Genomic DNA, 27,330 nt, shown 5'->3' with positions numbered 1-27,330 from the left:
CTACAAGTGCATTTTAGGAGTCCATGAACACAAGATACTAGTCACAAAAGCAATAAAAGATATAGAGTACCTAGGATAATCTGTCCTTTTCATTATAGGGGACTGGAATACAAAAGTAGGACGTCAAGAAACACCTGGAGTAACAGGCAGATTTGGCCTTGGAGCACGGAATGAAGCAGGGCAAAGGCTAATAGAGTTTTGTCAAGAGAACGCACTGGTCATAGCAAACACCCTCTTCCAACAACACAAGAGAAGACTCTACACGTGGACATCACCAGATGGTCAACACCGAAATCAGATTGATTATATTCTTTGCAGTCAAAGATGGAGAAGCTGTATATAGTTAGCAAAAACAAGACCAGGAGCTGACTGTGGCTCAGATCATGAACTCCTTATTGCCAAATTCAGACTGAAATTGAAGAAAGTAGGGAAAACCACTAGACCATTCAGGTATGACCTAAATCAAATCCCTTATGATTATACAGTGGAAGTGAGGAATAGATTTAAGGGACTAGATCTGATAGAGTGCCTGATGAACTTTGGACGGAGGTTCGTGACATTGTACAGGAGACAGGGACCAAGACCATCCCCATGGAAAAGAAATGCAAAAAAGCAAAATGGCTGTCTGAGGAGGCCTTACAAATAGCTGTGAAAAGAAGAGAAGCGAAAAGCGAAGGAGAAAAGGAAAGATATAAGCATCTGAATGCAGAGATGTTGGAGAAGACTCTTGAGAGTCCCTTGTACCGCAAGGAGATCCAACCAGTCCATTCTAAGGGAGATCGATCCTGGGTGTTCATTGGAAGGACTGATGCTAAAGCTGAAGCCGCAATACTTTGGCCACCTCATGCGACGAGCTGACTCACTGGAAAAAACTCTGATGCTGGGAAAGGTTGGGGGCGGGAGGAGAAGGGGACGACCAAGAATGAGACGGCTGGATGGCATCACCGACTCTGTGGACATGAGTTTGAGTGAACTCCGGGAGTTGGTGATGGATAGGGAGCCCTGGCGTGCTGTGATTCATGGGGTCGCAGAGAGTCGGACACGACTGAGCGACTGAACTGAACTGAGGATAATCTGTGAAAGCCTTTAAAAGAAAGTTATAAAATTTCATTAAATGACCTTAAAGAAAACTTAAACAGAGACACATGCTATGTTGGTGGATAGGAAGGCAGTTTTCCTCCAAATGTCCTAACACTGTTTCAGGCAAAAACCCAGTTCAGTTTTTTGTATAACTTGGCATGTTGTATCTTCAAAATATACAGAAGAGCAAAGGGCCCAGAAAGGCTAAGACAATCCCAAGCAGATTTCTGGGCAGGGACTTAGCCTCCCAGATATCAAATTAGTAAAGCAACCACAAGTTCAACTGCATGAAGTTGGTGCAGGGATTGACAAATAGATTAATGGGATAAAATGAGGGGCCCCCAAAAGGGATCCACACATATTAGAAAGCCTGATTTTGTTATTTTATTATTGCTTTTTACTTTCATTTATTTACTCTTTAGAAAATTTGGATGGCAGATGCCCTGAAGGCCAGAGAGGAAATAAACATTGATTCCACAAATAAATCTGGGGAATTTGGCTATCCAGATGGGGAAAACAATACCCCTTAGCACATAAAAAAATCAATTCCAGGTGGGTCAAGGCCTGAAATGTGAAAGAAAAACCTTAAAATTCTTAAAAGAATTATTCAGCCATGAAAAATAAGGAAACCCTGCCGTTTGTGACATGGATGAACTTTGAGGGCATCATGCTAAGGGAAGTAAGTCAGAGAAGGACAAATGCTGTGTGACATCATGCTGCGTGGCATCTGCTGGCAGAGCTTGGAGGTGGGGAAAATGGGCGATGTTGGTCAAAGGATATGAACTTCCAGTTACAGATGAATAAATTCTGGGGATCTAATGTACAACATGGTGACTGTATTTACAATGCTGTATTCTGTCCTTGAAATGTGCTGAGAGGAGATCTTAAATATTCTCATCACACACACACAGATAGTAACTATGTGAGCTGATGAATATGTTAGCTAACCTTATTGTGGTGACCATTTCACAATATGTGACACATACAGTAAATCATCATGTTGCACACCTTAAACTTACACAATGTTATTTGTCAGTTATGTCTCAACACAGCTTGGGGGAAAAGCCTCAGAAGAAAATATAGAATATCTTTATGATCTCAGGTAGAGACAGATTCTGAATTCAGCAAAAGACAGAAAGTACAATCATAAAGAAAAAGACCTGAAAGAAAAACATTTGGCTAAATTAAAATAATTTCCTTTTCATCAAAAGACATCAAAAGAGATGAGATGACAAGCCATAAATTTGGAAAAGACATTTGTAATGTATACTCAATAAATGTTTAGTATCCAAAATAGATAGTCTTCCAATTCATAAAACTAAGGAAAAACAATTTAATAGGAAAATGGACAAAACACTTAGATATTTTACATAAGAGGAAATAAATATGACCAAGAAACCCATGGCAAGATACTTAATATTGTTACTACTCATGAAAATGTAAAAGAAAACCACACTGAAATATCACTTCACACCCACCAAACTGGCAAAAATGGTAAGTTTCACAAGTGTGGTGAAATGAGAACAGTCCTCTATTCTCAATTATGAATATATTGATCCTGCCACATTGGGAAATAATACACATATATATATCTTACTATCCAACAATTCAATTATCAATTATATTACTAGAAAAACTCTCACACATGTGTACCAGGTTATATGTACTAGCATGGTCATGGCTGTTTTGTTTGTCAAAAATTCTGGAATCACTTTATATGCACATTAGAATAGCTATTGCTAAAAGAATAAGAAGAAAGAGAGAAAGAACAAGTGTTGACAACCATGTGGAGAAACTGGAATCCTTACGAGCTGCTGGTAGGAATGAACAATGGTGCAGCCACTACGGAAAACAGTATGGCATTTCTTCAAAAATGAAAAGTAGAATTAACACATGATCCAGCAATTCCATGTCTGGATATACACCCAAAAGAATTGAAAGCAGGGCCTCTAACAGATATTTGTACACCTGTGTTCATAAAAGCATTATTCTCAGGATCCAAAGGTCAAAACAACCCAAGTGTCCATCAACAAATGAATGGATAAACAAAATGTGGTACATACAGATGATGGAATATTATTCAGCCTTAAAAAGAAGGAAATTCCAACACATGCTACAATATGAATGAATCTTTAGGACATTATTCTGAGTGAAATAAGCCAGACGCAAAAAGACAAAGACTTCATGATTCTACTTACGTGAGATATTTAGAGCAGTCAAACCTGATAGAGAGGGAAAGTAAAATGGTGGCCGTCAAACGTTGTGGAGAGAAGAGAATGGACAGTTACCGTTTAATCGTTACAGATTTCACCTTGGGAAGATGAAAAAAGTTCTTCAGATGGATGGCAGTGGTGTTTGCATAACCATGTGAATCACTTAATGCCATTGAACTATACACTTAAAAGTGGTTAAAAATGGTAAATTTTATGTTAATATATATTTTATCACAACAAAATATATCTTTAATCATTCCATTTAATAAAATATTTTAAAGAGAAGAAAATCCCGGAAGCTCTCCACAAGTCCATACGCAGGAGAATGGATGAATAAACTGGAATGCGATATACACACACAGTGTGCCACCACGAAGGGATGAAATGGATCATCTACACTCGCACACAGCAGTGCGGCTGAATCTCTCAGAGACCACAAGTGAAAGGAGCAAGGTGGAAAACAATACGCTTCAATTACATCAAGGTAAAAAGTATTACACTGTATGTTTACACAATACAAATACAGTCAAACTGTAAGAAGAGCAAAGGAATGACACAAAATTCAAAATGGCGGCTGCCTCTGAGTGGGCTGGGAGACAGGGACACAGGGGGCTTGCTTCTAAGCTATTGGTGAAGTTCTATTTCTTAAAATGGGTGATGGATACATGAGTATTCACTCTGTAATTCTTTAAATTATACATCTGCATTACATATACTTTGGGTCTATCTATATTACATACATTTTTAAAAAACCTGACTGAACAACAACAGCAAATTACATAGAAAAAAATACTGAAAGGACTCTAAATGTGATGGTATCGCCGCAGTGGCGCTCTGTTTACCTTCTCTTTTTCTCTGTTTTAAAATATTCTTTCACCCTTTCATACTGAAAAGAGCACTAAACCATATTAAGGAAAAAAAAAAACGAAGAGAGCTTTTCCCTCAGATTTTCTCAGAGAAAAGGGAAATGAGAGAAAATGGGTGAAAACTTTGGGCTTTCCCTAATTTTAGTATTAACAGATGACTTCGGGATTTTGAGGCAAAGAGATAATGAATTTTAATTGTTATCTTGAGGAGGGGAACCGTTCCTCCCAAAATGAAATCCCCTGTCCCTCTTCTCAGGAAATCCCTGCCAGTTTCAAGAGTGGGCAGAGGGTTCTGATGCCCTTTTGAAACAAGGACGTCACTAAGGAGATGAAGCCACGCAGCTCAACCAGACCTTGGTGGGATTGATTTCAGATCCCCTGAAATCAGGGCATGCATCCCCTTTCAAGAGCTTTAAAGACCCAATGAAAGAGAAGAATAAGAGTAACATCACAGAGCTAAGAGAAACATTTGAGCTAGGAGATGGCTTGAGAAAATGTGGTCCCATACAGTCGCCACACAATTAGATGGTACAATTGTGTTTGGGCAAATTTACTTCAAGAGATCACAGGTTTTTCTTCCCAGCACTATTATCCTGTGTATCTCCTCTCTCACGTCAGTGGAATCTCAACACGAGTGAACAACTCAACTGTTCACCCTCTAGAGGCATTCGTGTATTCCACAAACACTGTTTGGGACCTGGAGGTGCAGGTGAATGAGACAGTGACCCTCACTTCAAGGACCTAACTCCTGTCAATGAAGAAGTTAATACTCAACCTAAGAAAGGAACTGAGCCAATTATAACCTGGGAGATAGTCTTTCAGAACACTCTAAGGACTGCTCTGCCCATTAGAGGTTAAAACATGGTAATATAAATTTTTGAGACAAAGTTGTATGTCAATGACTCATTACTGACAGTTTACACAATCCAAATCTACTCATACAAAGAGTAGTGCGTCATGGATCATCTTGGTCCCAAGCTGAGGCTGAAAAGGACTGTTATCTCCAAAGGACGTCTAGTTAACACAGCTGTACAATACTTACTAACGGGGAGGGAAGGGGCCCAAACAGGCAAAGAAAAATTTTATGTTTAAATTTTTCTTACCTTGCCATAAAGTATGAATTTTATGTCATCACCCTTAAGAAGAGGAAGGCAAATATAATGGCAATTAGACTAGGAGGGGAAATGCTTTGATAACAATAAGTATAAGACATTGAGGGCACAAAGGAGGAACATCTAACTTAGCTTATGGGCAACAGGAGAGGCACCCGCAAGGGTATGGCCCCTGCATCAAGGTGCAAAGGATGAGTTACAGTGAAGCAGGCACAGAGGGGTTAAGATGGGGAGTTGGTTTGCCACACGCAGAGTGGACTGCATGGGCAAGGATGAGGAGGAGAGAAATAATGGGGCCTGAAGAGAACCCTAAGTAGCTTGTTTTTTCTGGAATGTGATATTGTGATTTATAATAAGAAATATATATTTGGTGTTTGTTCAGTTTCTGGTGCAGGGCTTCTAAAACCCTAGGAATTTCCTCAGTGATTAGAGTTGTTGTTTTTTTAAATAAGAATTTTTAAAAATAGATTTTAATTAATTTTTAAATTTTTAGAAAGTCTTTATTGAATTTGTTACGTTACTGCTTCTGTTTTAGGCTTTGGTTTTCTTGTTGTGCGGCACTAGCTCCTGATCTGGGATGGAATCCTGTGTTGGAAGGGGAAGTCTTAACCAGTGGACAGCCAGTGAAAAGAAAGTGAAAGTGAAAATTGCTCAGTCATTTCCGACTCTTTGGGGACCCCAGGGACTATACAATGCATGGAATTCTCCAGGCCAGAATATTGCAGTGGGAAGCCTATCCCTTCTCCAAGGGATCTTCCCAATCCAAGAACCAAAGCGGGGTCTTCTACATTGCAGGCAGATTCTTTACCAACTGAGCTATCAGGAAAGCTGGATAGCCAGGGAAGCCCCTAAAGTTGTCTTTAGATATTCATAGCAAATTCCTTTCAACCACACCTGGGTTTATGTTAATAAGGTGACTTGGAAAGCCTCTGAGGATGAAAGCTGTTTGACAGGGGAACCAACTACGTAATTGGAGGGGTGTAACTTAGCTGTCTCTTTGAACTCCAAGAAGGCAAGAGGGGCTGGAGATTGAGTTCAATTACTAATGGCCAATGATTTAATCCATAGTGCTTATGTAATTAATGAAGCCTCTGTAAGAACTCAAAATGATGAGATTCAGAGAGTTTCCAGGTTGGTGAACATGTGGAGGTGCTGGCAGAGTGGTTCCTTGAAGAAGGCATGGAAGCCCCTTCCACATACCTCGTCCAAAGTAATTCATCTGACTTTCATCTGTATCCTTTACAATATCCTTTATAATAAACTGGTAAACTGAGAGCCACTCTAGCAAGTTAATTGAACCCAAAGAGGGGCTCACGGGAACCTCCCCTTGCTGGCCACTCAGAAGCACAGGTGACAACCTGGACTTGAGAATGGCATCGAAGCGGGGCAGTGGGCACTTAGCTTGTGGGATTTAATGCTATCTCCAGGTAGACAGCATCAGAATGGAGCTAATTGTTCGGAGGTGTCAGAAAACACACGCTGAATGGAGATCTGATGACAAGGCGGGGCCTGGCCACAGGGAGCTGGAGAAATGACAGGAAGCCCTCTGTCTAAAAGATCTATTCTTACCCAGTTGAGGGACTTAGACCCAGTCCTTTGCGAACTAGGGGGCCATTTTAGGTATTTTAACAGGGAGGTAGTCAATTTGTTTCTTTCATTATGATTAATCTGCCATTAAAATAGCCCATTTGATGGTATCATAAACCAGGAAACTTAGAGCACAAACCTCAAGCAGATTGGGTAAAGGGTAGGTAAAATCCAAACTCAGACAAATCCATGTCTGAATGCTGCTCCCCTTCTCACCTGCTGGGGTGAGTCACCTGGCTCTCTGAGCCATGCTTGCTCTTCTGGAGTGGGGCTGACGTGAAACACCACCCATGGAAGCTCTGAGCATAGATCTGTATCCGCCTGAAAAGAAACCTCCCAGATATATTATTAATCCAAAAGTGAAGTGGCAGAAGAATATGTATGAGACAAATACAAGCCAAAATGCAGAGAAAAAAGTTAGCAAGATTCACACCAAATTGAAAATAGCGATTCCGTCTAGAGAGGTAGAAGAAAACCAAGACTGCAGTTAGAGATCAAAGGAAGATTTAGCCTTATCTGTAAAGTTTTCTTTTCTTTTTTTTACATGGAAAATGTATTTCTATACTACTTGTGTATTTAAAAATTAATTTAAAAATAACCTAACAAAAGTCCTTGACAGTGAGAAGATGTTTGGTCAGTGTTCCCCCCTGCTTGCTCTCACAGTGAGATTTGGGGCCTTTCCAGCCCCATTCCCCAATTTCAACCCCAGGTGAAGGCCAGAAGGTCTGTTATAGTCACTCAACAAATATTTGTAGAAGACCTCTCTGAGAAGGTAGTGGGTCTCTTGCAAGTGGGTTAAAGGTCTCTTTTGGTGAACCTGAGACCCCACAGTCTCCCCCAAAGACTACCTGAGGGACTCAATTCCATCCTCAGTGTCCCCACCCTGCCCAGGACACTGCTTCTCCCTCTGGCCTTCTGGTAGACCCTCGGCTCCTTGGGAAGCTCCACTCTGCCTCCTCTCTCCTGGCCTCAGAGCTCCTGGCTGGCAAAGCTGGCTTCCATTGCCTTCCCAAAGAAAGGCTGGGGTCACCCCTGGCTGCCAAAAGGCCCAGTCCAGTGAAGAAAACCTTCAGAAGTGGATGTCTTTGCTGGGGGCTGGGAGAACAAGAGAGACTTCCTTTTCCACTGTGAACCCCCTTTCCTGTTTGAATATCTTTTTAAATAGTTATTTTTTAATTAAATTGTCACTGTTTCTTTAATTAATTTGTGAAAACAAAAACATCTCACAAAAGCTAATCCTGTTTTGAAAACACTGACTGAGGCCAGATTAGAGTCTTTGATCAATATAGACTTGAATGGAGTCAGGGCAGAAACAGCAGTGGTCTCTTGATGACTCTAAGTGTGAATGATGAGTGGGGTGCCTCTTCTGGAGCGGAAGGTAGAGTTAATGTCTCCTTTATCCAAAATACCTAAATACTGGGACTTCCCTGGTGATGCATTGGTGAAGACTCCATGCTTCCAATGCAGGGGGTCTGGGTTCAATCCCTGGTTGGGGAACTAAGTTCCCAAATACCATGGGGCACAGCCCAAAAAAAAAAAAAAAAAAACCCACTGACTAGAGCTCAATGAGGATGTCTTTCATTTATACTTTTTATTTATTTTATTTTTTAAGGATTTATTGAATTTAACTCACATAGGAAAACATGTCTCGGGTCTGCTAAAAATGTACTTGCTCTGAAAAGGAGGAGAAAAAATGAGAGGACAGAATGAATTCACAGAGCAAGGAGAGGGCTTGTCTGTCCTTCAGATCTCTTCACTTCACCAATACGGCCATGAGACCAGAGAGGTGGATGGGACTTCAGATCCAGCTAAACCCAGATCCAAGGCAGGGGGATTTCACATATGACCACTGGATAAACACTCACCCCCTCAACTATCCTGTGAGATGGGCATTCTCTCCATTTGCAGAGCAGGAAACGGCGACTATGGTGGGAAATTAGACAGCCCCAAGGTGACGCAGACAGGTATCAGCTGAACTAGGCTTGGGATTCTGACCTCTGACTTCAAAGCTTCCCCTTCCACCTTTGACCTCACCTCTCATCATGCAGCTCTTGGGGTTCCAGGGAGCCCAATTTTCATCTGATTTTTCTCCATTTGCAGGCACTTTGGAATACATGAACCTTGCCAGTTCAGTTCAGTTCAGTTCAGTCGCTCAGTCGTGACCGACTCTTTGCGACCCCATGAATCACAGCACGCCAGGCCTCCCTGTCCATCACCAACTCCCGGAGTTCTCTCAAACTCATGTCCATCGAGTCGGTGATGCCATCCAGCCATCTCATTCTCTGTTGTCCCCTTCTCCTCCTGCCCCCAATCCCTCCCAGCATCAGGGTCTTTTCCATTGAGTCAACTCGTCGCATGAGGTGGCCAAAGTATTGCAGTTTCAGCTTTAGCATCAGTCCTTCCAATGAACACCCAGGATCGATCTCATTTAGAATGGACTGGTTGGATCTCCTTGCAGTCCAAGGGACTCTCAAGAGTCTTCTCCAGCACCACAGTTCAAAAGCATCTTCGGCGATCAGCTTTCTTCACAGTCCAACTCTCACATCTATAGATGACCACGGGAAAAATCATAGCCTTGACTAGACGGACCTTTGTTGGCAAAGTAATGTCTCTGCTTTTTAATATACTATCTAGATTGGTCATAACTTTCCTTCCCAGGAGTAAGCGTCTTTTATTATTGGGCTTACCTATATTCACCACTGTTTGGGGGGAGCTATACACTCCTGCATGAGGGGAATTTCGGCCCTGTGCACTAGCAAATCATCAGCTTGAGTGATGAGTGAAAAACTTCTAATCCTGGAGAGCCACGATTTACAGATGAAGAGGCTGAAGCTCAGAGAACTGACAGGATTTACTTCAGTTACACGGGAATCGTACCCAGAGCCTTCCAGGGTTCCTTTTCTGTTTCCTCCTCAGAGTCAAGGTTGGCTTAGCACCCAGCCTACCGCCAGCCCACCCTGAGGAAACACAGCTCCGCCCTCAGCCAGAACAGCCCCATCTGCTCCCCGGGTGTAAGTGCTGCCGACACCCAGTGATACCCACACACCATGACACACACAAAGGCCTCCCCAAGGTCCCCGGGTTCAGCCAACGGGCAGGAACGGAGGGAGGAGCCATGGGGGATGAAGCCGCTGGGAGACACCCGAGGTGCAGGCCCCACCCAGCCCCAGGCCACACCACAGACTGCAGAGGAAAAGGTCCAGGTGAACTCCAGGCCAGAAAGAGATGAGGAAGACACCCAGGGGATGCTGAGTCAGCAAGCCAGCGGGGCTGCCGGCTGCTGGCAAGAGGTGGCCCTGGGTTGAGTGGGACCTCAGCCCAGTGACCTTCTCAGGTCCTGAAAAGTATGGATGAAGTGCCACACCAGAGGCAGCCAGATGTGCCCTTCTAAAACTTGCAGACAGTGGATGGGGGGCATGCTTGCTTTCTCCTTTGATTTTCACGAGAAGCGGTTTCCCTCAATACTTGTGGGGTCCCCTCACCTACTGTCTGTGGAGATGGGTGAATTCTGATTGGCAAGTTGTCAACTGGGGTCTGTGACTATGCTGTCCAGCTCTTTGGGAACGAGGCTGCCCACAGGGAACCACGTTCTGCTCTGCCTTATCCCAGATTACCCCAGGGAGGCCTGACCTTTTCCTGCCCTTCCTGTGCCTGCCTGGGTCTGTATGCCAAATTCAAAGATTCGCCATCAGGAAGCCCCAGTGCAGATGGTAGTCCCATTTGTTCCAACCACAGCCAGGAAAGAGGGTACATATACTGGGCTCCCTCAAAGCCTCAGATCAAAATACTGTGACACAATCCCGCTTTATATACTTCAGGGCCCCTAACTGTCTGTAGAAGAAAGTTCACGCTTTGAACACGTCTCTCAAAGCCCTTCACAACCCAGCCCCCACCTACTTACCTCTCCAGCTTGATGCAACCCACGACCACAGCCTTGCCGCCTGCTCTCCCGCTGCCATGCTCCTGTGTCCTTCCCAGGTTGCATCCAGCCCCCAAGATGGGCCCCATGATGACCGCCACCTCCTGGTATTCACACCCTTGTGAGAGTCCCTCCCTTCGAGTGGAGGCTGGATTCACAAATAAAAGAAGGTGGAAATGACAGCACACACCTCGGAGAGACTTCATAGAAGGCTGACTCTCTCACTTGGCAGGGAGAAGCCACGTCACGACCAGTGTTAAGGACTGGCCCAGGTGGGGAGGGCTAAGCTCTCCTCCAACAGCCCCGTGGGTGAGCCTGGATCCACCAGCTCCAGTCGTCTTGAGACTGCAGACTTGGCCAATAGCTTGACTGCAGCTGCATCATGGATCCTGAGCCAGAACCACCCAGGTAGCTGCTCCTGGATTCCTGACCATCAGAAGCTGCAAGGCAATAAATTGCTGTTTAAGTTTTGGATAATTTGTTACACAACAATAGATAACTTAATGCACTCAACCTGCTTTCTCCCTAAAATCTACTTATTCTTCAAGGCCTCAGCTCAGATTCTTCTTCCTCAAAGCTTTTCCTAACTCCCTGCAGAAGATACCTGACGATTTTTCCTCCCAACATCCTCTCCTTCTTTGGCAATGCTGCCCTGACTTTCTTTCTTTCTTTTTAAAGGCCTTGCTATGGGATCTTAGTTCCCCAGTTCAGTTCACTTCAGTCGCTCAGTCGTGACCGATTCTTTGTGACCCCATGAATCACAGCACGCCAGGCCTCCCTGTCCATCACCAACTCCCGGAGTTCACTCAGACTCATGTCCATCGAGTCGGTGATGCCATCCAGCCACCTCATTCTCTGTCGTCCCCGTCATCTCCCTCCCCCAATCCCTCCCAGCATCAGTCTTTTCCAGTGAGTCAACTCGTCGCATGAGGTGGCCAAAGTATTGGAGCTTCAGCTTTAGCATAAGTCCTTCCAATGAACACCCAGGATCGATCTCGTTTAGAAAGGACTGGTTGGATCTCCCTGCAGTCCAAGGGACTCTCAAGAGTCTTCTCCAGCACCACAGTTCAAAAGCATCAATTCTTCGGGGATCAGCCTTCTTCACAGTCCAACTCCCACATCCATACATGACCATGGGAAAAACTATAGCCTTGACTAGATGGGCCTTGGTTGGCAAAGTAATGTCTCTGCTTTTTAATATGCTATCTAGGTTGGTCATAACTTTCCTTCCAAGGAGCAAGCGTCTTTTAATTTCATGGCTGCAATCAGCATCTGCAGTGATTTTGGAGCCCAAAAAAATAAAGTCAGACACTGTTTCCACTGTTTCCCCATCTATTTCCCAAGAAGTGATGGGACCAGATGCCATGATCTTCATTTTCTGAATGCTGAGCTTCAAGCCAAACTTTTCACTCTCCTCTTTCACTTTCATCACTTTCTGCCATAAGGGTGGTGTCATCTGCATATCTGAGGTCACTGATATTTCTCCCGGCAATCTTGATTCCAGCTTGTGCTTCTTCCAGCCAGCATTCCTCATGATGTACTCTGCATATAAGTTAAATAAGCAGGATGACAATATACAACCTTGACATACTCCTTTACCTATTTGGAACCAGTCTGTTGTTCCATGTCCAGTTCTAACTGTTGCTTCCTGACCTGCATACAGGTTTCTCAAGAGGCAGGTCAGGTGGTCTGGTATTCCCATCTCTTTCAGAATGTTCCACAGTTTATTGTGATCCACACAGTCAAAGGGTTTGGCATAGTCAATGAAGCAGAAATAGATGTTTTTCTGGAACTCTCTTGCTTTCTCCATGATCCAGCGGATGTTGGCAATTTGATCTCTGGTGCCTCTGCCTTTTCTAAAACCTGCTTGAACATCTGGAAATTCACGGTTCACATATTGCTGAAGCCTGGCTTGGAGAATTTTGAGCATGACTTTTTACTAGCATGTGAGATGAGTGCAATTGTGCAGTAGTTTGAACATTCTTTGGCATTCCCTTTCTTTGGTATTGGAATGAAGACTGACCTTTTCCAGTCCTGTGGCCATTGCTGAGTTTTCCAAATTTGCTGGCATATTAGTTCCCCAACAAAGGATTAAATCTCAGCAGTGAAAGTACTGAGTCCTAACCACTGGACCACCAGGGAATTCCCACCCCGACCTTTCTTTAGGAAACCACACTTCTTCCATCTGAATCTGTGTGTGCTGAATAAGGCTGATTCCACTCCAGGCTCAAGGGTGGGCATTCAGTCTAGGCTTGGCCTATCCCTTCTCCTGAGCCCACGATTCTGGTCTGCCACTGATGTGAACCCCTGAGGGTCAGCCCAGGAGCCTTTGCCTGAGGCACCAGGAAACAGCTTGCCTTCAGCTGCTGGAGTTGCAGAGCTGGGAAAACATCCTGGAGCTATAGGCAAGCGTTTTGCCAGCACAAAAGGAAAGCCTCTCTAGAGACGAAGTCAGAATTTAAAAGATGAGCCTATGGAACTTCCCTGGTGGTCCAGTGGTTAAGACTCTGCACATCCACGGCAGATCCCACATGTCTTGTGGCACAGCAAGAAAAAAAAAAAAATTAAAAAAAGGTGAGCCTAGGGATGGGGAGAGAGATTCCTGATGCAATTATTGAAGTGCCTGAAACCAAATCTACATCTGGACTTTTCTTTCTTCTTCTTCTTCTTCTTTTTTTTTTTTTTTTTCTCTTCTCTTTGTTTCTCTCTCTCTCTCTGGGCCTCGGCAGGATATGTTAAGTTGAGACGATCTCAGCCACCTTGAACTGAAAGCATTCAGACCAATTTATTTCCATGGGTAGAATTAGGAACACTCTACCAGCCTCCTAGAACCTCTGGTGCTGCCCCTAACACAGCACTACCATGAAACTGTACCTGCACAAGGAACTGGGGCCCTTGAGATCGAGCCTCTGTTACAGCAGCGCACTTCTGCTTACCTCCTCCCTGCTTCCTGAACGCAGGGATGTGTCGTGTTTCTTTCTACAACCAGAGGATCTGGCATAAAGAGGTGTCCACTGAATAACTTAAAATGGATGAGTGAATGAATGACAGTCCTCTAGTTGGCCAGGAGACTTTACAGAGCAAGAAAGCAGAATTTGTTCAGAAGCCTGTTATGAGGCCCAAAGTTACCCTCAACATCTCAAGCTGACAAAGGATTATTATTTCTTAATCTCTTCATCCAGGCCACAGTTGAACCAGCCACACCCCTAGAACACAAACCAGGCTTCTATTACAGAAAAACAAATCTTACCTGGCCATTTCCCTGCCTCAAACAATTTTCCGTGATGTGTTTGGCAAGAGGGGGTAGAGACCAGTGAACATTTGGAGCCAGGGAACTTTCTACATTATAGAATGTTCATGTGTTTATTGATTGATTCATTCAGCAAGCATTTAATTAGCACCTGCTATATCCCTGACCAGACCACCTGACCTGCCTCTTGAGAAACCTGTATGCAGGTCAGGAAGCAACAGTTAGAACTGGACATGGAACAACAGACTGGTTCCAAATAGGAAAGGGAGTACGTCAAGGCTGTATATTGTCACCCTGCTTATTTAACTTATATGCAGAGTACATCATGAGGAATGCTGGCTGGAAGAAGCACAAGCTGGAATCAAGATTGCCGGGAGAAATATCAATAACCTCAGATATGCAGATGACACCACCCTTATGGCAGAAAGTGAAGAGGAACTCAAAGGCCTCTTGATGAAAGTGAAAGAGGAGAGTGAAAAGGTTGGCTTGAAGCTCAACATTCAGAAAATGAAGATCATGGCATCTGGTCCCATCACTTCTTGGGAAATAGATGGGGAAACAGTGGAAACCGTGTCAGACTTTATTTTTTTGGGCTCCAAAATCACTGCGGATGCTGATTGCAGCCATGAAATTAAAAGATGCTTGCTCCTTGGAAGGAAAGTTATGACCAGCCTAGATAGCATATTAAAGAGCAGGGACATTACCTTGCCAACCAAAGTCCGTCTAGTCAAGGCTATGGTTTTTCCCGTGGTCATGTATGGATGTGAGAGTTGGACTGTGAGGAAGGCTGATCGCCGAAGAATTGATGCTTTTGAACTGTGGTGCTGGAGAAGACTCTTGAGAGTCCCTTGGACTGCAAGGAGATCCAACCAGTCCATTCTAGAGGAGATCAATCCTGGGTGTTCATTGGAAGGACTTATGCTAAAGCTGAAGCTCCAATACTTTGGCCACCTCATGCGACGAGTTGACTCACTGGAAAAGACTCTGATGCTGGGAGCGATTGGGGGTAGGAGGAGACGGGGACAGAGAATGAGGTGGCTGGATGGCATCACCGACTTGATGGACATGAGTCTGAGTGAACTCCGCGAGTTGGTGATGGACAGGGAGGCCTGGCGTGCTGTGGTTCATGGGGTCGCTAAGAGTCGGACACGACTGAGCGACTGAACTGAACTGAACTGATATCCCTGGCCCTGTACATGTTACTTCATCTTTACAGCAAGCTTTTAGGGCCATGTATTTGTTAATTGTTGCTGCCTAACAAATTGTCCCAAACTTAGTCGCTTAGAACAACAAACTTGTCATTTCGTGGGATCCAGATGCAGCTCAGCTGAATGCCTCTGGATCAAGGTTTCCCAGGAGGTTGCAGTCAAGTTATGGGTCAGGGCTGCAGTCATCTCAAGGCTCAAGTGAGGCTGAGGGATCCACCCCAAGTTCAATCACATGGTTGCTGTCAGGTGCCAGAAGATTCACTAGTGAGCTCTACCACAAGACCTCTCCACAGGGCTGCTGGCTTGCCCAGAACGGTTGATCTGAGAAACAGTTTTCAAGGCAGAAGCCACAATCTTTCTGTATCTTAGTCTTAAGAGCGACATGCCACTGTATCTGCCATATTCTGTTCATTCAAAGTGAATCACAAGTCCAGCCTACACTGTTTAAGGACGGAGATTATGAAAGCGTTTGAATACAAGGAGGTGGGTTTATTGGGATGGTGGTTTTAGAGGTTACCTGCCACAGGAAAGGTATTTTTATCACTCACTGCATACTCAGACAGCCAGCTAGTTAAACTGTGTCCATGTCTCTCAGCTAGAGAGCCATCTGATTGCAGTGCTTTACCATTTCACTAAGCCTGTTGGGGGTGAGGTGGAAGAAGGCAGGGAGAAGGTGCTGGTAGAACAACGAATGGGGGTGGAGTCTTTATTGACTGTCTACACTGTGTAACTTAACACCCGCAAGTCAGTGGCTTACAGCAAACATTTATTATCCCACATAGTTTCTAAGAGTCAGGAGGAATCCAGGAGCGACTTAGATGAGTGGCTCTGGATGAGGGCTTCTCCCTCGGCTGTAGTTAAGCTGTGGGCTGGAGTTGCAGCTCTGAAGACTTAGAGGCTAAGGATCCACTTCTAGGATGACTTGCTTACATGGCTGTTGGCAGGAGGCCTCAGTTCTTTGCCATCCGACCCCTCTCTAACTGTGCTTGAGTATCTTTATGACCTAGAAGCTGGTTTTCTCCAGAACAAGTGATTCAGGAGAGCCTAAGGAGAAGCCTCAATGCCCTTACTACCTAGCCTGCAGAGTCATATGAGGTGATTTCTGCAATGTCCTGTTGGTTACCCAGCTTGGCACTTCACATTGTGGGAGGTGATTACACAAGGACATGGGAATATCAGCCACTTGAGGCTGGCTACGATAGGGTGCTGAAAGAGCAGCAATCCTAAAACTCAGTTTTTAGTAAGTTACTCCCTTGATCAAGGGATGCAGGGTTTTCTCATTTACTATAACACAACATCTGATTTCCTTTGTTCCATCTTACACTGTATTCTGGGTACACAGACCAACTGGGACTGGCTTACAGACCTCAAGAGTCCCCACAGAGATCTTTGTTGATGTGTCCTCTCCCCCCATTCTCTCTGGGAATTCTTACAGAAGACCTACCTCTCTGGGAAACTGCCATTTAGCCTTCAATACATAGTTTTGGCCCCCACCACCTGCCCCACCATGTGCAGGCTCTGTTGGGTGCTAGGATACAGTGATGAGCAAACAGACATCCATCCTCCATGGAGATCTTCCAGTCAACATGGGGAGGTAGACATTAGCCAATCAATAACAATCTCATCACAAACTGTGACAATTTCTCCCCCTAAAAACCTATGGGTGCCATATGACTATATAATGGGTGTCCTGGCCTATTCTGCATGTGGTAGTTGAACCAAGTCAAGAAATTAACTAGGCTGGGCAGGTATATTAGTATTAGGGTCAGGTGTAAGTGTCTGAAAATACAAAATAACAGTAGCTTAAAGCAGACCCACCAAAAAATCCCACCAGCAACTACATCTCTTTCCATCTCAATGGCCAGAACTTAGTCACATGGCCACGCCTAGCTGCAGGGGAAGCTAGGAAATGTAACTTTCATTCTCAGCACCCACATGCCCAGCCCAAAATTGGGAGCTCCATCTTCATGCAAAAATAGCAACCACAGTCACACCTCTCTTACATTTACTCTGTGCCAGGCACTATCCTAAATCCTTGACATTTATCAACACATTTTATCCTTACAACACGTCTATGCGGAAGGTACTATTATTGTCCTAATTTTACAGATGAGGAAACCGAGGTACAGAAGTAAAATAAAGTAGTAAGTAGACAGATTATAATGTGACCCCACACAGTTTGGCTTGAGTATGGGCTCTGTTACCACAGCTAAGAGTTATGAAGAAAGGGAGAATCTACTGGGAGGCATGCATATTCTCTGTTCATAACAGCAGGGTGGAACACAGAGAGATGAACGTGCTCAAGGCAAAAGAAACAGCAAATGCAGAAGTCCCCTATCCCCCCCAAAACGTGGTCCTTTGTTACAGTGTCTCTAGGAATTAAATGTGCCAATGAATCTTTTGGAGACCGTGTGAAATGCACACTTAATTTACTAGGTCTGAGTTGGGGCTGAGAATTTGCCCCATGGTGCCGAAGCAGTTGGCTGGTGGACCACCACCAGACTGTGGGCCAGACTTTGACAGGGAGGACTCATTGTCAAATGCTTACCACTGTATGACTCCCCTCCTATACAGGGCCAGGCAAACAGTCTTTCAGTCAGTGGCTACTCAAGGCCCTTTCAACCTTTCTACTGCTCCTGGGATTCAAGTTCCAGCTGAGATTTCCTTCTGTCTCCTAAGAGCGCCAGGCCCCTTGCTGGCTGAACAAATGAATGAATGAAAAGGGAAAAAGAGGCAACGCTGTATAGGGTCCAGAGGAAGAGTGTGGTTCACAGCCACACCCTACACCAGACAGGAGCTGCACCACGCATCCTGAATCCTCCCAAAGGAACAGGTACCCCCATTTCCCTCTATTTATAGATGAGAAATGGCCTGCTGGCCCTGCTTTTTGAACATGAACCCCCCCACCCCCACCCCACCTTCCTCCCTTGGGATTTTTCAAGCTTCTGTGTTAGCAAAGCCTTGGAGGTGGGGCCAGTCATAGAAGGGGAAGTTCAAAATGAGTTTCCTCCACCCGGGTCTTGTATTACAACTACCAGCTCTTCTCATTCAGCAATCCTGAAAGGAGATGCTGATTACCTGTGAGTTTCACAGAAGGAAACTGAGGCTTAGAGAGGTCTACCCTGGGCCAAGTCACACACCAGGACTCGGTCTGCCGTCCACAATAGACTGGGCTCAGAGCCAGGCTCAGTGAATACCACCGAAATGAGCCATGTACTGAAGATGCAAGCAGAGCTAGCAGGCCAACCACAATAGCTTCAGGCGACAAGCCTTTTCGAGGTGCCAGGCATCACACTACGCAGTCTCCCAACTTTCTCATTCGATCCCCAGGAAAAACCTTCTCCGGTAAATGTCATCAGCTTCTTCCTGCAGACGTGGAAAGGGGTGTGGGCTCAGAGAAGCCCAGCGTGTTTCCCAGAGAAGCTCAGCAGGGTTGGGTCCACTTTACAAATCTAATCCTGCCTGACCTCCACCTTTCTTTCACGGTATTAGGCCCTTTACTCAGAGTTAGATGCTGTGCATAACCCAAATCTGTACCATGCCATTTAATTTGCACAACTCAAGAAAGTGAAAGTCGCTCAGTCGTGTCCAACTCTGCGACCCCATGGACTGTACAGTCCATGGAATTCTCCAGGTCAGAATACTGGAGTGGGTAGCCTATCCCTTCTCCAGCGGATCTTCCCAACCCAGGGATCGAACCGGGGTCTCCTGCAGTGCAGACGGATTCTTTATCAACTGAACTATCAGGGAGGCCTCAACTCAGGAAAACCGGTTTGCAAATACAAAATAACGGAGGCAGTGGGATTTGCTCAAGGCCACAGAGAAATTGATGGAAAACACAGTGGGGGGCGGGGGCTGGGAAGGTATGAATAACTGTATCTTTGGGTGGTCCATTCCTCTCCAAGCCTCGAGCCCCACCACGCGCCCCTCTAAGGCCCGCCCCTCCGTCCCGGCACCCAGGCCCCTACCCCAGCCCCCGGGCCCCTTTAACGGTGCGGCGGAAGGGGCGGCCGGGGGCGGGGGCGGTGCCCAGTGCGCTGAGCGGAGCGTCACTTCCCGGCGGCGGGAGGCGGCGGCGAGGGGCGGAGGTTGGGGGCGGCCGGCGGGGGCGGGGCGGCCGGCGGCGGCGTTGGCAGCGGGCTGGGACCCACGCGGCGCCGCGGCCCACCTGGCCTGCAGCGCTCCCATCCCTGGCGGCGGCGGCGGCGGCGGCACGATGCCCTTTGACTTCAGGAGGTGAGTATGGCAACACCGGCGCGGGGCATGCTCGGGCACGCTGCGGACCCCTCCCGCCTGAATGCAAAAGCAGTCCCCCACCCTGTGCATGCCTCCGCCGGCCCTCGGGGACTCCAGACGGGCCCCCTGCCGCACACAAAGCCAACCGAAGGCTCGGAGGGCCTCCTCGTGCAGCGGGAAGCGAGGCCACCCACCTCTCAGGCCGCTCCGCCCCTTCCCTCTCGGGGTCCCCCTCCCCAGGCTCCCCTGACACCTCGCAAAGTCGCATCCCTTCCCTCCATACTGGGAAACAGATTTCCTCCCTCCCTTGGATGGCAGCGAACAAGCTAAGAAGCCATCCCCTTCCTCCCCTCTACAGAGCCTCTCCTGAACCCCCCCCCACCAGTGACAGGTGCGTCCAGGGTACCTTGGATGAGCCCCCAGGGGTCCACAGGGGTCTGCAGCCGCCTCCCACCAGGCAGCTGCTGGAGGGTTTCAGGTTTCCTAGGTTCAGCCTCTCCCCACTGGCTCCAGCTGGAAGCCTTTCCCTCCAGTGCTCCAACTCCAGTGCTCTGGGTCTGGGGGCTCCTTGGGGGAGGGGAGGAGACCAGGCCTGGGACCTGTGGGCAGGGCTTTGCAGAGAGGGCCCAGCGGGGTCTGGCCTCGGCTTTCTGCAGTCACCACAGTGAGCCCTTTGTGGGGTCCGGCCGCCACCTGGTCCACGTTGTGCTGGGCTAGGCCAGGCCTTCTGGAAGCCTGACTGACAAGGGTCTCCACCAGACTTTCCCTTGAGGTATGGAGCCCCCGGGGCTGCCCTGGCCTGAGGCAACATTACTGGACTTGTATACCAGAGAAAAAATAACAGGGCTTTAATGGGTTAGAATTTAGTGCGAGCTGAATTAGAATCCTGTCTCTGTCCCCTCCACTGAGCAGGTTGGTATGTTCTAGAAGTTGGGGCGAAGGCTCTTGGTACAGACCTCCCCTGAGCTGCTCAGCTGGATGACTTGGGCAAGTGTCTGAGCCCTCTCAGTGTCTGTCACCACCTGCAGATTGGGGCTAAAAATAAAGTCCCACCTGGTAGGGCTGAGAGCCGGAGAGGCGATTAATTCAGAGGCTGGTGGGGTGTGGAGTTCAGAAGTGGGATGTTAGTGGACAAGCCGCCTTCCATGATGCCATTTCCTCGCCCACAGACTAGGGCTTCTGGTCCCTCCCTGCAGGCGTGAACGAAGCCAGGGTGAAGTGCCAGCCTTCCTGGCAGAAAAGCCTGGCATTGACCCCCAGGCATGTGGGCGTATTGGGGTGTCAGCCTGAAGAGCACAGTGGCCTGGGAACTCTTGCACTGGCAGCCATGGAGCTCGGCCTGCCGTGGGCACCGTGGCTGTCTCACAGCCTGCCCCTTCCACGCAGCCCTGGGGCTGACACCAGGGTAGTTTTCACACAAGGAAAGGCTCCTCTGATGGAATTCAGGGGCAGACCTCATACCAACAGTTAACATTCAGGCCACGAGAGAGCTGTAGTTGGCACTTCGATGCCTGGTCCCATAAAGCCTCCCCCTACCCAGGCTGGTAGTTCCTGCCCTCGCCTCTGTCTTCTGTGTGGTTCAGTAGGTTCTGGTGATTCTGACTTTATTGAAGAAGTCACTGCTTTGGGGCATACCGTTCATTCACTCTGCACCTAACCTCACATTTTAAGGGAAGGAAGTTGAGGGCTGAGGGTCTTGCCCTAGATTGAAGGGTGGGCCAGGGTCCCAGGTTGCACAGAATTCCTAACTTGGTGCCCCTTGAGTTGGAGATTGGGCGTGTCCAGGTGCCATGGGAGCCCCAGCTTAATGAGGTGTTTTAATCAATTTCCTTGAAAGCTTGTGCTACTCCAGAACAGTGAGAATGTATTCAACACTTTCCATTCGCACCTTGCAGGGTGAGCCTAGTAACCTACATTTCTAAGATGTGTTCCTTCCAGGGCTCAGGTTCAAAGGAAGGGTCTGCCTTCCCGTGCACTTCAGTGTTCATTGATCAAACATTTACTGAGTGTCTGCTCTGTGCTCAGCCCTCCACCTGATGCCCCACTGCAGAGCTGGGTGACATGTGACTTGTTTGCCCAGGGCCAGGCAGTGGTGAGCTGATGGAGCTGGGATTCAAACTGGGGACTGTTGGCTCCAAAGCCTTGGAGCTTGGTCTGTTGGCCGTGGGTGAACAGGGAAGACTTGGAGGGTCCCCAGCCCTGTCAGATCTCTTAAAAACCATGGGGGAGAGAGAAGGACATGGCAACCCACTTGCAGTATTCTTGCCTCGGAAATCACATGGTCGAGGAGCCTGGTTATCCGCAGTCCATGTGGTCGCAGAAGAATCACTAAACAGTAACTACAAAGGATTCGCTCCATCAGCAATATGGGCTGCCCTGGCAACCCCAGTGATGACCTGCAGTTTTACATGTGTCTTTTCATAGTCTCTTCCACGTGTGTGCATAGGTGATGTTTGAAAAGTTGTCTTGACACTTGCCACTTGATTCACCTCTTGTTCTGTAGTTTGTATAAACCTATTTAGAGTATAACATCCAGCCATTGAATTGTGGTCACAACTGTATGAAAGTTTAACAACATATATTAGTTTTGTTATAGGTATATAATAGTGCAATTTATGCTCAACTTATGTTTAGTGAAATGTACATACTATAATTGAAGTGAAGTGAAAAATCGCTCAGTCATGTCTGACTCTTTGCGACCCCGTGGAGTGTAGCCTACTAGGCTCCTCTGTCCGCGGGATTTTCAAGACGAGAATGCTGGAGTGGGTTGCCATTAATTCAGTTCAGTTCAGTTCAGTCACTCAGTCGTGTCCGACTCTTTGCGATCCCATGATCACAGCACGCCAGGCCTCCCTGTCCATCACCAACTCCCGGAATTCACTCAAACTCATGTCCATCGAGTCGGTGATGCCATCCAGCCATCTCATTCTCTGTTGTCCCCATCTCCTCCCGCCCCCAATCCTTCCCAGCATCAGAGTCTTTTCCAGTGAGTCAACTCTTTGCATGAGGTGGCCAAAGTATTGGAGTTTCAGCTTTAGCATCAGTTCCTTCCAATGAACACCCAGGATTGATCTCCTTTAGAATGGACTGGTTGGATCTCCTTGCAGTCCAAATAACCCTTAATAAAAAAAAAAAGACCGTGGGAGATGGAGAGGGACATATTCTGGTTGAATCCCCCCTCTCCCAATTCGAGGCCAGGGAGAAAACAAGGCTTCCTGCTCATTTTGCTCTCCCTAATCCAAAATAAAATCAAGAAGGGGGAGAAAGGGATCTCTTGCCCTTTCTTATTAGCACTCCTTGCTTTCTCAGTGCCTGTGGGACCTTACCTCCTGTATGCTTTCCTGTCTGTGAAAGGGGGGTGAAAGCAGTACCCGTTGTTGAGAAGATTAACTGAGCCACTTGTGTAAAGCATTTAGACGCAGAGTAAGCACCCAGGAAATTTTGGTCACTCTTTTTGTTATTGGTGTTATTTCATCAAAGCACCTATGTCTCCTAACACTGTATAATTCACTTCATTATATTATGCTTATTTTCTTTCTTCCTCCCATGAAAACATGAGCTGCCTCAGGCAAAGACTTTTATCTGTTTCCTTCATTGTTGTAACTGCAGTGCCTAGAAAAAGTTGCCAGGGCCACCCTCGCCCTGAGGACATGCCTCTAGTCTGTCAGGGAAGCCAGTTATACTTTGATAATGCCATTTCTTCCTTGCTGGGCACCTTTTCAGCCCTGGGTGGTTCATTTCCCCCCTTCCTTCCTTGAACATGTTCTTCTCTAAGTTGTACTGGGGTTGGGGGAGTAGGCAGAGCCCAGAGGAGGGCCCCCAGGCTTTCAAAGGTGACTTGTGTTTGCCTTGCTCCCAGGGCTTTGTTTCGTTAGTCGCTGGACCTTGAAGTGGTAGAACTGGCCTTGTGACCCAGTTCCGTGGGTGTTGGCCCTGCCGGGACCCAGTTCCGGCTGGCAGGGGCCAGAACACCTGCTGTCTCTGGCTTGGCCCATGGTGGGGGGCAGGGGTGCAGTTTCCGTAGCCAGGCCTAGAGGAGCCGAGCAGGACTTTCGGGCATGTAGAGGTGGCCAGCTCCCCCATAGTGGCAGCCCCTGAGTTGATACCCGAAGACCTGGGGTATGATGCTCCCCTGTCACTGACCATCAGGCCCTGGGAGAGTTGACTTAACCTTCTCTAAGCCTCAGTTTCTTCATTTTCAGGAGATGGCAACCTTTGTTGCCTTCCCCGGTAGGGTGAATGCAGGGGTAAATGAGCTGTCTCTGCAGGGTATGGTCAGCTACATAGTTTGTGGGGCCCAGTGCAAAATGAAAATGCAGAGCCCCTTGTTGGAAAAGTATTAAGCTTGTCAGGACAGTGACAGCAGAACGTTAAGCCAGGTCTGAACGCAGCCCCCCAAGCGTGGAGCCCTGTGTGACCACACGGTTCTCAAGCCCATGATGCCGGCTCTGCTGTTGGGATCTTGGTTCGGCCTCCATCACCTCTCTCGCCTTCCGAGTGGTCGAGCATCTCCAAGAGACCGTAGATCTTCTCAGAGCCCCAGGGGAACTTTCTGAAGTTGACATGATTTTTTTCACATCCTGGTTTCAGCCTTCAAGTGGGCCCTATAGCTCTGATCAAGGATGATTTCCTTAGCTCCCCATGTGGCCTTGCCTTAGGGGGTCCCTGCAGCCCCCCTCACTCCCTACACCCTCCCAGCCACCATGGTGGGCTCTGAGCACACAGCACTCGGCAGATAGCAGCTTACCTGAGTGCCTGCATTTCTGCCCTGCTTCATCCCAGAAAGAACTTGGGTAAGCTGATGGAAACACATACTTTACAACAAGTTTAAAAATATATAAATAGACTTAAAAATGAGGGCAAAGGGAAATAAAGATCAGAGCAGAGGAAAATTTTAGGTGAAAATCAAGCCAGTATTTTGTGTTTACTGAGCACTTAACTAGCGCCTGACTTATAAGACTCCTACCTGTGCTCTCAGTAACCCTGCAAGGCAGACACTGTTGTTATCCCATTTTACAGACGAGCCAGTTGAGGTGCAGCAGAGATAAGGGACATGATGGATCAGCAGAAAGTGCTGGGGGTTGGAATGCTGCTCTCTGCCCCAGAGCCCCGCTTGTATCCTGTAGGCTTATCTCTAAAGCTTTCCCCTTCCATTCACAAAGTTCAGAGAGAACTGAATCCTCCTCTAATTGGGCTCATTGGTTTTCTCATCTCTAATCCTTTCCCAGAAGTGCTCATTAAGAAGCTTAAAGTCACCAACCCTTGTTTTTTTTAACTAGCCTTATGTGATCTGACACCTGATTCTAAAATTGTCTTTAAGCACCCCCCCCCACTCCTCCACCCCCTACTATGGTCGTGCAGTAATTTAGAGCAGTGGTCCCCACCCTTTTCAGCACTAGAGATTGGTTTCATGGAAGACAGTTTTTCCATGGACGGGCAGGGAGGTGGGGAAGAATGGTTTCAAGATGATTCAAGTGCATTACGTTTAGGGTTCATGCTCCTATGGGAATCTAATACTGCCGCTCATCTGACGGGAGTTGGAGCTCAGTAGGTAAGGCGAGTGATCAGAAACTGCTGTAAATACAGTTGAAGCTCGCCCGCTGCTTACCTCCTGCCCTGTGGGCCCAGTTCCTAACAGGCCACGGACCAGTATCAGTCTGTGGCCCAGGGATTGGGGATCCTTGACTTAGAGCCTCTCACTCTGGAGGGTCCAGGTTTTCCTGCTCCAGTCCCTGGGGCTCTAGAGTGTAGGACGTGCGTTTACGTGCTCATCCAGAACTGGAAGGAGATGGAAAATCTCTCCTCCTGAGGCGGTTTGGATTCCTGACCTCAATACTGTAGTATCTTTAGCCAGCTGTGGATTCATTAAGTTCTGTTTCCCATCTGGTAATCTGTTCATTTTTTAAATTTTGAAACTGCTCCTGGGCAGTAGTGGAGAGGCAGGCAGGGTGTGAGAAGGGCTTTTGGGGGTGATACTTACCCACTCCCCTTGTGTCAGTAACTTTAAGCTCTGGCAGAATGTTAAGAATCACTGGAGGAGTTTTAAAAATCCCCAAACTCAGGTGGCTCTCCAGGCCCAGTACGCAGGACCTGAGGGTGGGAGACTGAGGCATCGGTATTTTATAAAGGCCCCCGTGTGATCCAGTGCACGGCTCAGACTGAGAAGATTCTCTGCATCAGGAGAACCATCTTTAGCAGGCTGAGAGCTCAGGGAAGGCCAGATGCTGGAGTGGGTCCCTGCAGGGGAGGTTGGGGATCAGAGTCTGGTCCTACTGGTCAACCCTGCAAGCCCATTCCCTCCTCTGAGTTGGTTCTTCACTAGTAAAGCTGTCAATAAAGCAGGTCAGTGGTGGTGAGGGGGTTACCTTACCATTGATATCCTTACTCTTCAAACTGTGGTCCCACATTAACAACTTTAGCATCACCTCAGAGCTTGCTGGAAAGGCAGCATCACAGGGCCCACCCTGAATCTGCATCTGTAGTTTGCTAGGGTTCCCAGGTGCTTTGGATGTACAGTAAGGTTGACTGACTCAGCATTTCCAGGTCTGTGCTCCTCCATAATGGGTTCCCTCTTGGGAGATCTGTAGCGTGTGCATAGCTTACTAAAGACTCTTGAGAAGTCCTGCACAAAAGGAGCCCAAGTCACTTGGTTCAGTCCAGCTTTTGCCAAGCGTACTATGTAAGCCACCATGTGGTTCATAGGGCGGCCACTATCATTTCTCAAAATATTGTTTGGGAAACACAGCTCTAATTGATCCTTTAAGGAAGTGGTAATTAGCCTAATTGTCTGTTGTCAACTTTAACATTCAGGTCTGTTAACTTAATTACATTGGTCTGTGCAGGAAAAATAGGGCTTCCCTGGTGGCTCAGTGGTAAAGAAGAATCCACCTGCCAACACAGGAGACCCAGGTTCTATCCCTGGGTCGGGAGGATCCCCTGGAGAAGGAAATGGCACCCCGCTCCAGTATTCTTGCCTGGGAAATCCCATGGACAGAGGAACCTGGCAGGCTGCAGTCCATGGGGTCGAAAAAGAGTCAGACAAGACTTCGCTATTCAACAACAACAGCATGCGGGAAAAGTACCAGACAGGGAGAAAAGCCTGCCAACGTTCGTTTTTAAGAGAGGCAGGGGAACTCAGGGTTCCCTGTGCTACCAAGAGCTAGGGGAATATGTAAGGTGCTTTACAAATCTCTCCACTCTCTGACTGGGCATTATTCCTATTTTACATCCAGGGAAATTGACCCCCAGAGATGCTGGGTCACACAGATGGTACTTCAAAGGGGCCCCAGGGGACCAGCTCAGCTCAGACACCTGAAAGCATAATCCTTTCCTTGAACACTGCCTCTTGGAACCTTCCGGGCAGCACAGCTGGACAGGAAGCAAGATCCGTTTGAAATGGACTGAATGTTCTGTTTACCCAAAAGGTGGAAACCCTATTTGAGATGAGCGGCCTGGCTGTTACCAGACTTTAGTCACAGGTCCCTGAACATCGGGTGCTGGCGATACTTTTCTCTTGAATTTTGGTCTGAGGCTTGCATTTCTCAGGAGGAAAGGGGGCGGTCCGTATCTTGTTAGTAAAGACTGACAGTTCCTGATGGTTCCTCAGCTGTGCTGACGTGTTGTGCTCTGTGCTGGGCCTGTTACTGAACTAGAAAATCACACTGGTCCCACGAGATAGATACGATTATAGTCACTTATTTTTCTGTGCTTTATCTTTTTAATTAACTTGCAGTAAAAGTGCCCTTTTTTGGGTGTACTCTTCTATGGACTTCGTGTCATGTGACCGCCCCACAGTCTGGATATAGAACCGTTTCATCCCCCCAGGAACTCTAATGCTGTCACTTTATTAATTAAATTTT

The 27,330-nt window shown here is 47.1% G+C and overlaps 1 protein-coding gene and 1 long non-coding RNA gene across 2 annotated transcripts in view; one reads left to right on the top strand and one right to left on the bottom strand.

Moving 5' to 3' along the window:
* Positions 1-416: 416 nt before the first annotated feature.
* LOC129553155 (uncharacterized) lies at positions 417-20,759 on the bottom strand. Its single transcript, XR_008685403.2, has 3 exons — positions 20,525-20,759; positions 10,760-11,217; positions 417-9,403 (listed from the first exon to the last, which is right to left on the bottom strand). It is a non-coding gene; the product is annotated as an uncharacterized LOC129553155 (long non-coding RNA).
* ERGIC1 (endoplasmic reticulum-golgi intermediate compartment 1) overlaps positions 19,101-27,330 on the top strand; it is a 113,526-nt gene continuing 105,296 nt past the window's right edge. The window contains exon 1 of the mRNA XM_055421833.2: positions 19,101-19,471. Within this exon, the coding sequence (XP_055277808.2) occupies positions 19,101-19,471 (371 nt within the window). The remainder of the gene's footprint in view (positions 19,472-27,330) is intronic.

The sequence above is a fragment of the Moschus berezovskii genome, chromosome 18 (genome assembly GCF_049115385.1).
Source record: "Moschus berezovskii isolate FMDL1 chromosome 18, NW_MosBer_1.0, whole genome shotgun sequence".
Lineage (NCBI taxonomy): Eukaryota > Metazoa > Chordata > Mammalia > Artiodactyla > Moschidae > Moschus > Moschus berezovskii.
The sequence above is the reverse complement of the archived record's forward strand: the minus strand, read 5'-3'. Positions and strand labels throughout refer to the sequence as shown.